The following is a 14,118-nucleotide window of genomic DNA, read 5'->3' as shown; positions in this document are numbered from 1 at the left end:
CGAAGAGGGTGGGCGGCATCTGCCATGTGTAGGTAACTGCGTGTTATTGTGGTGGAGGATAGTGTTACCGTATGTGTGTAGTAGTAGTAGTAGTAGTAGTAGTAGTAATAATAATAATAATAATAATAATAATAATAATAATAATAATTTACGCCCCCATTTAAAGTTTTTCAGAGACACTAAACAAAACATACTATATGTTAATAGAAAAATGGAGACAACTCACTCACTCTGTAGGCTTTTGGGGGACGTGAAGTTCCCGTGCCGATCTCACAATCCTCTTCCATCCTTTTCGATACTTAGCCTGCTCTTCCCAGTTATCGATTGGGAGGGTGCGGCATACCTTGTTGAACTCCTTCTTCCAGGTGCTTCGGGGTCATCCTGAAGGTCTTTTACCATTAAGAGATCCCTTCTATAGATCTACTGGTGCTCTGTTATCCTGCATCCTCAGTACATGTCCAGCCCAGCGCAGTCTGTTAGATTCTATCACACCCATTATAGTGTGTTGAGAGAGGGTGTAAATCTCATAATCAGATCTTTTCTGCCAGATTTGAGAGATAAGATCTGTGTGAAATTAAACATTATGATGATAAAACACATTACCGCCACCCCTGTAGATATCCATATGTGCGGAAAACTTTCCTGTTATTTATTTTTAGTCTTCCCCTCGTGGAACTTCTGGCAATATGCAGGTACTTCATAGCATACCTAACCTAAACAATGCAGTCTTTCTTATCTCATTTACAGCTGTTAAGGTAAATCCTGATGTGATAAATGTGGAGACAAGCATGAAATACACTTAAAAACAAGGGTATGGCCTTCAACAGCCGCAGATATCCAAAGAACGCTTCCAGTCACTATGTATTACGTTTGGAAGTATAACTCTTAACATACACTAGTTATCAGCTGGTTGTTTGGAACGCTTTCTAGTTTCTACAGCACGGCTGTATTCGTAAGGAGTGGCTTCTGCTACACATACACCAACTGGGAATATCAGAGACTCTCTCCAGTCCATTTGGGAATAGATTCTCACAGTTTGGACTCAGTCGGGAACGAAACTATTTTTAAATATTTCAAAAAAAAAAAAAAAAAACGGGACCATGATTGCTCTTGATGCATGGCTGACAAGATGGCAGTGAAAATGACATCTGGAATGATGACATGCCAGTACCAGGGAAGTTGGTGGCACAGGGTGATAATTCAAATTAAAGCAGTGATTAGGTTTACTCGGGTTTACTGTGTGATAGGCCTATTGCTGAACTAACAGAGACAAATGACTTGGAAGTTCTTTTGTATCAATATTGCATAATATGATAATACGATAAAGTTATCCATTTTCTGTACGGGTCGAGTATGAAGTCAGATGAATCTTCGTAGTGAGTTTTTACGAGTATATGCCCTTCCTGACTTCAACCTCATCAGAGGAATTAATGAGATTAAACAAATAACATTACTTTTATTTACTTTACACAGTATGTAGGCCTAAAAGTCATGTTCACCATTTATTACATTTAGAAATATTGCCTTCCAACATAAGAATAGTGTAGAATGTCTACATGTTACGTGAGTAAATACGGTATTTATTAATCAGCCTTTCATTTTATTTTGTATTTCTCACCAACACGGATAGGTCTTATGACTGCAATAGGATAGGAAATGGCTAGGAGTGGGAAAGAATGACCGTGGTGCTGATTAAGGTACAACCTGGTGTATGGAATGGCATATGGCTTTTAGTGTCACGAGTGTTTGACAACATGTTCGGCTTATCAGGTGTAGGTCTTTCAATTTGACGCCTGAAGGAGACCTGCGTGTTGTGATGAGGATGAAATGATGAAGACAACACATACACCTAGCCCCCATGCTAGCAGAATTAAACAATGATAGTTAAAATTCCCTACCCCGCCAGGAATCGAACCCAGGAACCCTGTGACCAAAGACCAGCACGCTAACCATTTAGCCATGGAGTTGGGACAAAGCCTGCTGTGAAAATGGGAAACCATGAAAAACCATCTTCAGGGCTGCCAAATTGGGATTCATACCCACAATCTCCCGAATGCAAGCTCAGTTATGCGACCCTAACCGCATGACAAACTTGCTCGGTAATAAGCCTTTCAATAATGGCTGAAGAAAGTAAACTGCCCTCCAAATATCTTAGATGTAAAGCTTCCACGGTGTGTAAAGTTATTTAGTTCTTCCGGGTTGAAGCATGTTGTTGTTTTCTGTACATTCCATACAGTTTGCCAACATTTCAAATACATTGCAGTATTATATGTCAAGGCGAATGAAATACCCCTACCCGATCTGATGTAATCAGTCTCCCAGGCAGCTAATCAACCTACGGGAGTAGTTACTGCCCTTGGCCTTAAATATTCTTCTCTCTCTGGCTGACATAAGACCCTAGCAGTCTCATGAGAATTCTGGAATGTTATGTATCACAGCTAGGTGGTGGGAATTGCCAGTGATACTATGTAACTTGAGGTTCATCCTGCATGTTTATGTTGTGGCCTATATCTCTTAATCTATGTACAATAGGCATCCAAGAACTGCTGATTTTATATCCAAAATTCATATTGTTTGGCTGTTTCTTAATTTCAACAGCCTCATGGATTTTCCTTTCGAGATTCCAGGGAATAGCTGCAAAAATGTCAGTCCCGTCGATGAAATTTTGTGTCTTGTTTCGTAGGAATGTTTGGCTACAGCTGAAATATCAGTGTCTTAGTTCTTGATGTGCCAGATTTGTTCTTTAAGTCAGATAGAGATCAAGAAAATAATATTACATCAGTCTTGGGACTAGTTTCAGCCACTTAGTGGCCATCTTCAGCCAAATAAAAATTAAACAGATTATGTGATAACTAAAACATATGTATACCAGACAAAGACAATGTTGGAGGAATAATTATAACATTAAAATACATATAACAAAAATGATGGTTATGATTATTCCTGCAACACTGCCTGTGTCTGGTACACATATGTTTTAGTTAACACATAATCTGTTTAATTTTTATTTGGCTGAAGATGGCCACTTAGAGGCTGAAACTAGTCCCAAGACTGATGTAATATTTACTTGACATATTGTATTGAAAAGGTCAATTTATTTCTTATAAATGAACTTCAATATGGAAAAAACAAAATATGTGTATAGCTTGTAATTCTTGTCCCGCAGCTACATTCAGTGTGGTAGACCCCAGGAACCTATAATTCCGGTGTGGTTTATAGATGATTTTTATTTCATATTTGTCTAGTATCTTGCCGATCCTGTCTGTAGTGTTTCTAATGTGAGGAAGTATCGTTTGCGGACGGGTCAGTTTTTATTCCCCTTTGTTTTCTTCTATAGCAGCCTTTTCTTTGTTTTCTTCTAATTTTCTAAAAACTCGCTGGATCTTACTGAGCGAGTAGCCTTTTCTCCCGAGGGTTCCCGTGAGGTGTTCTGCGTTCGATATTGCTATGGCCCTGTTAATAAGTGATTTTAGAGCAGCCTGGTTTCGTGATAGGTGGTGGTGATAAGAGGCATGGAGGTGCATATATGCGTGTGTGGGTTTCCTGCATACTGCGTGACTCAAGAGTCCCATTTGTATTACGTTTTACTAGGGCATCCAGGAATGGTGGTTTTCCATCAACCTCGATTTTCCATGTTGAACAGAATATTAATGTGAATTCAGTTGAGATGGTTGAGAAATAACTGCACTTTACTGCCTCCGTGAGGACAGATGACTAAGGCATCGTCTACGTAGCAGAGAAAGCACCTATGCTGAAACCGAAATGGTTTCTCTGCTTTCTCTCCATACCTCTAGGCGAAACGAAGCGTGTGATCTCTACCAGACTTGAAGAACATATCCGGCACATCAAGAACCAAGACATATTTCAGCTGTAGCCAAACATTCCTACAAAACAAGACACAAAATTTTGACGGGACCAACATTTCAGGAAAATCTGTGAAGTTATCGAAATTAGTAAAATCCCAAACAATGTGAATTTACAAGAAGGATATAAAATCAGCAATTCTTGGATGCCTATTATACATAGATTAAGAGATACAGGCAACAGTATAAACATGCAAGACGAACCTCAAGTTACATAATATATCACTGGCAATTCCCACCACCTGGCTGTGACACATAACATTCCAGAATTCTCATGAGATTGCAACGGTCAGTCAGAGAGAGAGGGATATTTAAGGCCACGTTGATTACCTGCCTGGGAGACTGATTACCTCGGATCGAGTAGGGGTATTTCAGTCGCTTTGACAAAGAATGTTGGAATGTATTTAAAACGTTGACACTGTATGGAATGTACAGAAAACAACATGCTTCAACATGGAAGAACAACTAAATAGCCCTCTAAATATGTATCAATCCTAGAATATTTCATCATGCTGCTATGAAATAGACTTGCTAGCAGTTTGTACATAAGACTGCAACAAAGTCCTTAATTTATACTTTCCAAACCCACGTTGTGTTCTCTTTAATAAGTCAATAATTTTCTCGTTTCTTTTCTGATTCACTCTTTCAGATGTATATCTTCCATGGCAAAATGCATAATATTTGTCGTATAGTTTTGTAGATTTCATGTTAATGTTTTTTTTTTATTTCAATTAATATTGTGTCCTTTTTACAAACTGTTGTAAGCTTTGTCAATGCTGGCAATCTTGTAAATCACAAAAGCAAGAAAAAGATGTAAAATACACTGTCCACAGAATTAGCTTTCTGGAGAACTACTTATACTGATCAATACTTCTATGAGCAAAATTATCTATTTTAAAGGTCAATTTTACAAAAAAACCTTGACTATTCTTACTAAGGTTAACTATAACAGCCATGTGTTGAAGATTACAATAGGTAAAACATATTAAGGTACGAATATACAGTATATCAAAGACAGGAACCTAGGAAAGGAACAGGAACAAACAAAATAGACACAATGACACAGTATCACATCTTCGCATAATGCCAGATCCATAGAAGGCACTCTCCTTATCACACCTAGTTCTTCCAAACACATTTTTTCCTCAGCGCCTGACAAGCTCCTTTGTCTGCTTTCTAGCCTGATGAGGGCAACAGGCATCCACTCCAAATGAGGGGGTAATTCTTGAGATAGTCATTCTCAATGTGAGAAGTATAAGACAGAGATAAAGAGGGGGAAAAAAAGAAAGGAAAAAAAAAAAACAATAATACATATATGTAATGGAAAGTTAACAAGCAAGTGGGTAAATTTTATAATTTTAGAATTTCCCAGGCTTGTGAACTGTGGACCAGTGAGGTTTTTAGATCCTAACATTTCACCAAAATTTGGTGATCAGAATGTCAATGGATCTACTGTTTTCAAATCCGGTGACGGACAGTAGTAGATTGGAACTGTCCCCTTGCCCCACTATAAATAACACTATATATTTGTAGCAGCAGAGAGATGCTCCCTGTACAGTCCATAATTTTGCTATGGAAATAACCTTAGTACTGAGGAGAATGGTCCTCTATGATGACAAGAATATGTGAAGAAGTGGAGTTCTCCAGGTCCTTCATTTTGTCTTTGCCTCAATCACTACTTTTTGTTACTCCCTCTGTCCAAACTGTTTATCCTTAATACCGTATTTGTGTGTTCTTAACCCTTCCCAAATTCCCAGACTTTGTATGTTCGTAGACTTCTTTGGTTCTTTTGCAATCCTCTCAAATTATGGTAGTTTTGCTTTTGGTTTACACTGCACCCGAGGCAAGTCTTATGGCAATGATGGGAAAGGACAGAGCTAGAACTGGGAAGGAAGTCACCATGGCCTTAATTCCCCAGCATTTGCCTGCTGTGAAAACCATCTTCAGGCTGCCAACAATGGGGTTTGGGCCAACCTTCCCAAATTCCACAAAACCCAAACCAAGTAGAAAACTCTCTCAGTAGGCACATTTTTACACATAAAAAACTTTGAATGCAGCAACCTTCTCTGCCCACACCCGTATTTTTTTATTAACACAATCAGAATATTGAGTTTCTAAGGATAATCAGGAACACTCTCTCTCTCTCAAAATTATTTTTTTCTCCAGCTTATCCCAATTATTTCTGGGGTTGCTGCAGCCACCCAGGCTCATTTTGGTTTTCGCAGGGGTTTAAGACAGGATCCCTTCCTGATGCCACATGATTCTTGAGATGAAAACCACAACCCAGGATTGACCGGGTTTTAACCTCGGCCTTCTGAGTGGGAAGCTAGCAGCTACGATACTGAGCTAATCACACACACACACACACACGCACACACTCTCTTTCAAAATTGTTTGTACCTACAAATATCGATTAGAATTTGTTCTCAGTTACTTTCCTTTTGTAATGCATACCCACAGTTCAATACCATTCATCTTCATTAAATATACTACAGTGCACTACTGGTACTTGGTGCAGAGCTAGCAAATTATGTCTTTGCCTCAGAGACAGGCCAACTGCAATGATTAGATATAGTATGTTTTAATTTTCCCCATATTCATATAAATTCAGTAGGCAGTTTACAGCGAACCAGTGAAGATATGATAATATTTTGTGGAATTCACTATCTGAAATTAGCCTTCTGATTTCATTTTTGTTTAAAAAATAATTTACTAACATGCTTGTGATACTATAGTCATTGTACTAATTCGAGAAAGAATTCTGAATGATAATGTGTGTGACTGTAATAATTGTTCTGGGACATTTATTGAGGGTATAATGCAGAGGAGTAAGTCATAGTTATAAAAACTTACCCTCTCGATTTCTTCCTAGAGTTGAAATGGGATGAAGGAGAAACAACAAATGATTTCAATAGTGGACATCAGGGGATTCAAATTCACTAGTCTTCAGAGTCCTTGGAGATTCCCAGGTAAGTTACCAGTAGTAAGCAAGAAAACTAAAACTTGCAGCTGCACACTGCAAATGGTACAAAAGACTAAGCATCCCTGGAGTATTTTGATTGAGGTGAATGACTCGCATCTCTTGTGGACTGACTAGGGATCTAATGGCCTTACTGTAAGCCTATTACTTGGTATAAGGAAAAAAAAAAAGGAAGAGAAATGTAATATTTGATTTCACACACCGACAAAGTGGTATTTCCTGCGAAAACAGGAAATTGTTGTCTAGTTGTCAATGAGATTCATGTAGTAAATTAATGAGCTTAATTATGAGTACACCACAGCCAATTCATTCAACAATTTAATATAATTCAAAATTTAGTATTTTGGGCAAAAAGCTAAAAGAAAAGTTTCAGAGGCAAACTTTATATTCTACTTCTTTTATAAGCAATGAATAAATAGCAGACCAATAAAGTAGCAACTAAGAACCACTTGATTAAAACCCTCTATAAGCCTACATTAAAAGAAAAATAAGCCATCCCTATTTTAACATCACTAAAAATAACCTGTTCTCACAAATATAGCAGGTAACTTTTTTTTAGTGTAAGAAGTTTAAAATTTCCATGTGCCTCCGCAAAGAAAGAACCAAAGGTTTTAGATCCTAACATTAACAACCAAACAGAACCTTATCAACAGATTACAGGGGACTTGTTTCTCTCAGAGGAATGGGATTAGACTGTGTTCAATGTATCCCCAAGTTTGAAAGTCAACAGGCCGAAAATTCAAACTGTTGACAATACTACTGGAAAATGCCCACAAATCTGCAACTGACCAGTAGAATGTAACTTACTGTACATTAGCACCGGGGTCAATAAGTTTGAAATTTACACTGCCAGAGTCTGGCACAAACGAATGAAAAGAACACTTCAATCATCAATATAGACTAACAAAAGTGTACTAGTACTGTAGTTTCACCAAAGTTAAATGTCAATCAATCACAAGAAAACTCTGCAGTCTGTAACAGCTTTCCTTCGAGAGTCCCGAATGTAAGTCTGTATTAATAAGTGATAGTTTCAAAAATAATGCATCACTATGTACTTTGATGTAGTGCAAAGATAAAAACTCTAACCTAAAAAAATAAAATACAACCGCATAATCTGTAATAAATCCAATCCCCGTGAAAGGAAATTAATACATACAAATAAATGATAGCTGAAAAATATGTAACTGCAACTACATAAAATAAATAACATAAAATATATCACTGCAAGTGTCTTCGCCGATAATCGGGACGAAACTGACGTGAATCAATGATATACGTGCAATTTTGTATCTTTTAGGACCTAATGGAATTACATAGTTCAATGAACCAGACTTCATTTGATGTGGCCCAGAACAAAAGAAATACAAACGGTACCGTAAATATATAATGCGGTCTCGTCGGTTTACTTACCAACCCTTAACCTCTCAAAAACATCAATGTGTGTAATGAGTAGAAACTACTTACATTACGAATAAAAATAAGAAAAATGCCGCCGTTAAGCGAGTACGTTACCTCTTTTATTTCCTGTTTCAGCTCTAGAGTATCCTCGTTCTTAACGACCCTGTGAAAATAAATGCAAACATACACATCAATATTGCATCTGACAACGATCATCAGCCATACTTCTACATGTGGGGCGGAATCGAGGTATCCTTACCTATGACACGCTATCTGATCAGATCGAACAAGTCAAGATTAATAGTTTTAATGAAGTAGGCTCCACAGAACAAAACCTCACAATTAAGCCCATCGCTTTTCTTTTTCTTTTCTTCGTAAAGTCCACATACACACGAGTTCAAATTATCCACGAGTGCGGATTCAACGAGTGGCACTCGGCAGTCGGTAGGACACAGCCGGCATGTGAAACATATACCAAATACAACCAAAGGATAAATATTGAACAACAAAATTCCCAGCCCCAAAAACTGACTAACGTTTATAAGAAAGCTGATGCAAAACATATTACTTTCTTCAGAATGAATCCTAACCAAGAGCACAAAGAGCGGTATTACGAGAGTCCAGTGCTCAAAGGACTATTTTCACATTTAACTGAAAATTAACCACCCTTTTGGAAACACATTTATTTAGCTGATGCATGGAAATTTTAAAGAGAATTTTGAACAACTGCCAAAACAAACAGGTCAAAATTTTCTGTTCTTCGGACCAGTTAGTGTCCTATCGCGATAGAATCTCTAGAAATTCCCTTAAAGCAATTTGCACGCTTCAGAATGAATTTTACTGCTAGTTTGTTCATAGTACATCTTTCTGCTATTCTGGGCTGTGTAAATTACGAAGCACAGAGTTATTTATCATTGCTAAATATAAATATAAAGAGTTCGATGCCCGTATTTACCCAAATGGAATAATATGTGACCTATTCCCGGGTAAAGTCATATACAAAAAAAAAGACGAATTTTTTTCAGCAACACACTTGAGGGGTTTAAGACAAGTTCAAAAAAATGTAATAATGTGATATATTAATAATAACAACAACAACAACAACAACAATAATAATAATAATAATAAGAAGAAGAAGAAGAAGAAGAAGAAGAAGAAGAAGAAGAAGAAGAAGTTGAAACAAAACTAATAAATAAATAAATACAATAAATAAATAAGTGATTCATGATGTGGGTTACTGTAGTCACGTCCTAGTTTGTGAACCATGGGCAACGGCTGAGTGGCCTAGTACGTGGTCCTGAGAGACGGAATACCAGTTGCTATGGAATGGGAGTGGGCATCTCGAACATATCCTGAATCATGGTCCTCCTTGTGCTCAAGTGGCTAGGGCTATACAATCCACCGGTGGTCCATAACCCGTTAGAGGAGAGTTCCTCACTTGGACTAGGTGCAAGTAGGGTAGCATACTGCTTCATGAATTTACCGCGCTCAGAACATTTTAAGCAAGCCTCAGACCTATGGGAGTAATGGAGTCCCACTCCCATTTGACAGGCGAGGGACTCCTTGGAAACAACTTGGCGAACGAAATGGAATTTGATGGGGAGCTATCAATATTAATGGGGCTTATGGAAGAAAGACAGTAGAACTGGCTGAGTCAGCAAAGAGGATGCACCTGGATGTGCTAGGAGTAAGTGATATTCGGATAAGGGAAGATAACGAGGAAGAGATAGGAGATTATAAAGTGTACTTGACGGGTGTTAGAAAAGGAAGGGCAGAGTATGGGATAGGGCTGTTGATCAGGAATACCGTCGCACACAACATAGTTTCTTTTAGGCACGTAAATGAGCAAATGATGTGGGTAGATTTGGCAGTTGGAAGAATTAGGACGAGAATTGTCTCGGTGTATTCATCATGTGAGGGTGCAGATGAGGATGAAGTTGACAAGTTTTATGGAGCATTGAGCGACATCGTGGTCAGGGTCAACAGCAAGGATAGAATAGTGCTCATGGGCGATTTCAATGCGAGAGTTGGGAATAGAACTGCAGGATATGAAAGGGTGATTGGTAAATGTGGGGAAGATATGGAAGCTAACAGGAATGGGAAGCATTTGCTGGACTTCTGTGCTAGTATGAGTTTAGCAGTTACAAATACATCCTTTAAGCATAAGGCTATTCACCGCTACACATGGGAGGCTACGGGTACCAGATCCATAATAGACTCCATCTTAACCGACTTCGAATTCAGAAAAGCTGTTAGGAATGTACGAGTTTTCCGGAGATTTTTATATGATACAGACCACTATCTGATCTGTAGTGAACTAAATATCTCTAGGCCTAGGGTAGAGATAGTGAAATCTGTATGCAAACGAATAAGGGTAGAAAATCTCCAGGATGAGGAAATTAGACAGAAGTACATGGATATGATTAGTGAGAAGTTTTGAACAGTAGATAGTAAGCAGGTTCAGGACATAGAGAATGGGTGGCATACAGGGATGCTGTAGTAGAAACAGCAAGGGAATGCCTAGGAACAACTGTATGTAAAGATGGGAAAAGGCGAACACCTTGGTGGAATGATGAAGTGAGAGCAGCTTGTAAACGTAAAAAGAAGGTTTGTCAGAAATGGCTCCAAACAAGGGCTGAGGCAGACAGGGATTTGTACGTAGATGAAAGAAACAGAGCGAAACAAATAGTTGTTGAATCCAAAAAGAAGTCGTGGGAAGATTTTAATAATAACCTGGAAAGGCTAGGTCAAGCAGCGGGGAAACCTTTCCGGAAGAAAGGAAGGGAGGGAAAAAGGAAATGAACAGTGCTTCGATAAATTCAGGTGAACTCATAACAGATCCCAGGTAATCACTGGAGAGGTGGAGGGAATATTTTGAACATCTTCTCAACGTAAAAGGAAATCTTCCTGGTGGTGTTTCGAACAGCCAAGCTCATAGGGAGGTGAAAAATGATGTTGGTGAAATTACGCTTGAGGAAGTGGAAAGGATGGTAAATAAACTCCACTGTCATAAAGCAGCAGGAATAGATGAAATTAGACCTGAAATGGTGAAGTATAGTGGGAAGGCAGGGATGAAATGGCTTCATAGAGTAGTAAGATTAGCATGGAGTGTTGGTAAGGTATCTTCAGATTAGACAAAAGCAGTAATTGCACCTATTTATAAGCAATGGAACAGGAAGGATTGCAACAACTATCAAGGTATCTCATGGATTAGTATACCATGCAAAGTATTCACTGGCATCTTGGAAGGGAGGGTGCGATCAGTAGTTGAGAGGAAGTTGGATGAAAACCAGTGTGGTTTTAGACCACAGAGGGACTATCAGGATCAGATTTTCAGTATGCGCCAAGTAATTAAGAAATGCTACGAGAGGAATAGGCAGTTGTGTTTATGTTTCGTAGATCTATAGAAAGCATATGACAGGGTACCGAGGGAAAAATGTTTGCCATACTGGGGGACTATGGAATTAAAGGTAGATTATTAAAATCAATCAAAGGCATTTATGTTGACAATTGGGCTTCAGTGAGAATTGGTAGAATGAGTTCTTGGTTCAGGGTACTTACAGGGGTTAGACAAGGCTGTAATCTTTCACCTTTGCTGTTCGTAGTTTACATGGATCATCTGCTGAAAGGTATAAAATGGCAGGGAGAAATCCAGTCTGGTGGAAATGTAGTAAGCAGTCTGGCCTATGCCAACAACTTGGGCTTAATGGCAGATTGTGCCAAAAACCTGCAGTCTAATATCTTGGAACTTGAAAATAGGTGCAATGAGTATGGTATGAAAATTAGCCTTTTGAAGACTAAATTGGTGTCAGTGGGTAAAAAAATTAACAGAACTGAATGTCAGACTGGTGATACAAAGCTAGAACAGGTCGATAATTTCAAGTATTTAGGATGTGTGTTCTCCCAGGATGGTAATATAGTAAGTGAGATTAAATCAAGGTGTAGTAAAGCTAATGCAGTGAGCTCGCAGTTGCGATCAACAGTATTCTGTAAGAAGGAAGACAGCTACCAGACAAAACTATCTTTACATCAGTCTGTTTTCAGACCAACTTTGTTTTACAGGAGCGAAAACTGGGTGGACTCAGGATATCTTATTCATAAGTTAGAAGTAACAGACATGAAAGTAGCGAGAATGATTGCTGGTACAAACAGGTGGAAACCATGGCAGGAGGGTACTCGGAATGAGGATATAAAGGGCAATTTAGGAATGAACTCGATGGATGAAGCTGTACGCATAAACTGGCTTCGGTGGTGGGGTCATATGAGGCGAATGGAGGGGTATGGGTTGCGTAGGAGATTAATGGACTCTGTTATGGAGGGTAAGAGAAGTAGAGAGAGACCAAGACAATGATGGTTAGACTCAGTTTCTAACGATTTAAAGATAAGAGGTATCGAACTAAATGAGGACACAGCACTTGTTGTAAACAGAGGATTGTGGCGACGTTTAGTAAATTCACAGAGGCTTGCAGACTGAACGCTGAAAGGCATAACAGTCTTTAATGATAATGTATGTATAAATTAAGAAATAAATAAATAAATAAATAAATAAATAAATAAATAAATAAATAAATAAATAAATAAATAAATAAATAAGTAATTAAGTAAATAAAACAAACAACTCCACTACTGTCCGGTACCAAGACCAGAATGAGAAAGGGGGAGGGTTAGCTGGGTTTGCAACCAGCTATAAAATGCTAATGCCGAGTGTTGGGTGGTGGTAAATAACCTGGCATCCTAATGGAGACAACGGCTTCACACAGAGGAGCCCCTTAAGCAGAAGAAATGCCACTAAATATCAGCATGTTGCGTATGTTCTCCAAGTAAAGGGCAGCCTAATAAAATACTATGACTCACAACCATTGTTCTATGACCTGAACAGGTGAACTTGTTTAACCACATAAACCATGTAACAACTACAGCATTACAGAAAGTCATCTCGGAGAGAAAACATAAGGTGGTAGCTCGTGTGACGAATCCACCGTCGCATCACACAACTTCTACAGATTCTGGGGAACCTGCACCACAATGGTTAAAAAAATATAATTCCCTTGACCACAAAAAACTTAAACAAAAACAAAAAAAGAAACCACTTTTCCCTTTGCAAAAAGCAAATAATCATAAATATGTCTCTCAGTCACGGCCATCAATCAACACCTGCTAATTTTGGATGATCACCAGCCATAAGACATAGCCTGCATGGTTGCTAGGTAACACTGACTGGCCATTCATCTGCACTTTACATGACAGCCTGCATGGTTGCAAGAGTTACACTTCCGTCATGCTAACTACTGTAATGCAAATTTTCGGATGATCTCCAGCCATGAGACATATTTATGTAAAAAAACCCTACTTTGGAACACTCAATGTAAACTCACTACTCAAGACAGTAAACCAAACAGAATTAACCAAAGTGCTGAATGAGTATGATATTAAAATATTGGCAGTACAAAAAACAAGATACATGAATGCAAATGCTACAGAAATTGATAAATACAGGATCTTCAGAGGTAAAAGAGCAGTAAGAATTTGTAATGAGACTTTGATACATGGCACAGCCTTCTTCATCAACAAACAAACTGTTGATTCTGTAGCCAATTTTTCAAGTCAAGTCTCTGTTAATGATTCAATGTGGAAATAAGAGATAAAAACACATGAATGTCCATGCCCTGATTAATGCTATTTTCTTTACATCGCACTGACACAAATAGGTCTTATGGCGACGATGGGACAGGAAAGGCCTAGGAATGGGAAGGAAGCGGCCATGGCCTTAATTAAGGTACAGCCCCAGCATTTGCCTGGTGTAAAAATGGGAAACCACAGAAAACAATCTTCAGGGCAGCCGGCAGTGGGGTTCGAACCCACCATCTCCTGGATGCG

The 14,118-nt window shown here is 38.6% G+C and overlaps 1 protein-coding gene across 2 annotated transcripts in view; it reads right to left on the bottom strand.

Annotated features, from left to right (window-relative positions):
* LOC136856885 (uncharacterized) overlaps positions 1–14,118 on the bottom strand; it is a 518,885-nt gene that overhangs the window by 255,338 nt on the left and 249,429 nt on the right. For both annotated transcript variants that reach the window (XM_067135106.2, XM_067135104.2), the window contains one exon: positions 8,356–8,404. In XM_067135106.2, coding sequence (XP_066991207.2) covers positions 8,356–8,404 — 49 coding nt within the window. The remainder of the gene's footprint in view (positions 1–8,355; positions 8,405–14,118) is intronic.

Source organism: Anabrus simplex, chromosome 1 (genome assembly GCF_040414725.1).
Source record: "Anabrus simplex isolate iqAnaSimp1 chromosome 1, ASM4041472v1, whole genome shotgun sequence".
Lineage (NCBI taxonomy): Eukaryota > Metazoa > Arthropoda > Insecta > Orthoptera > Tettigoniidae > Anabrus > Anabrus simplex.
This window is presented reverse-complemented; position numbering and strand designations above follow the sequence as displayed.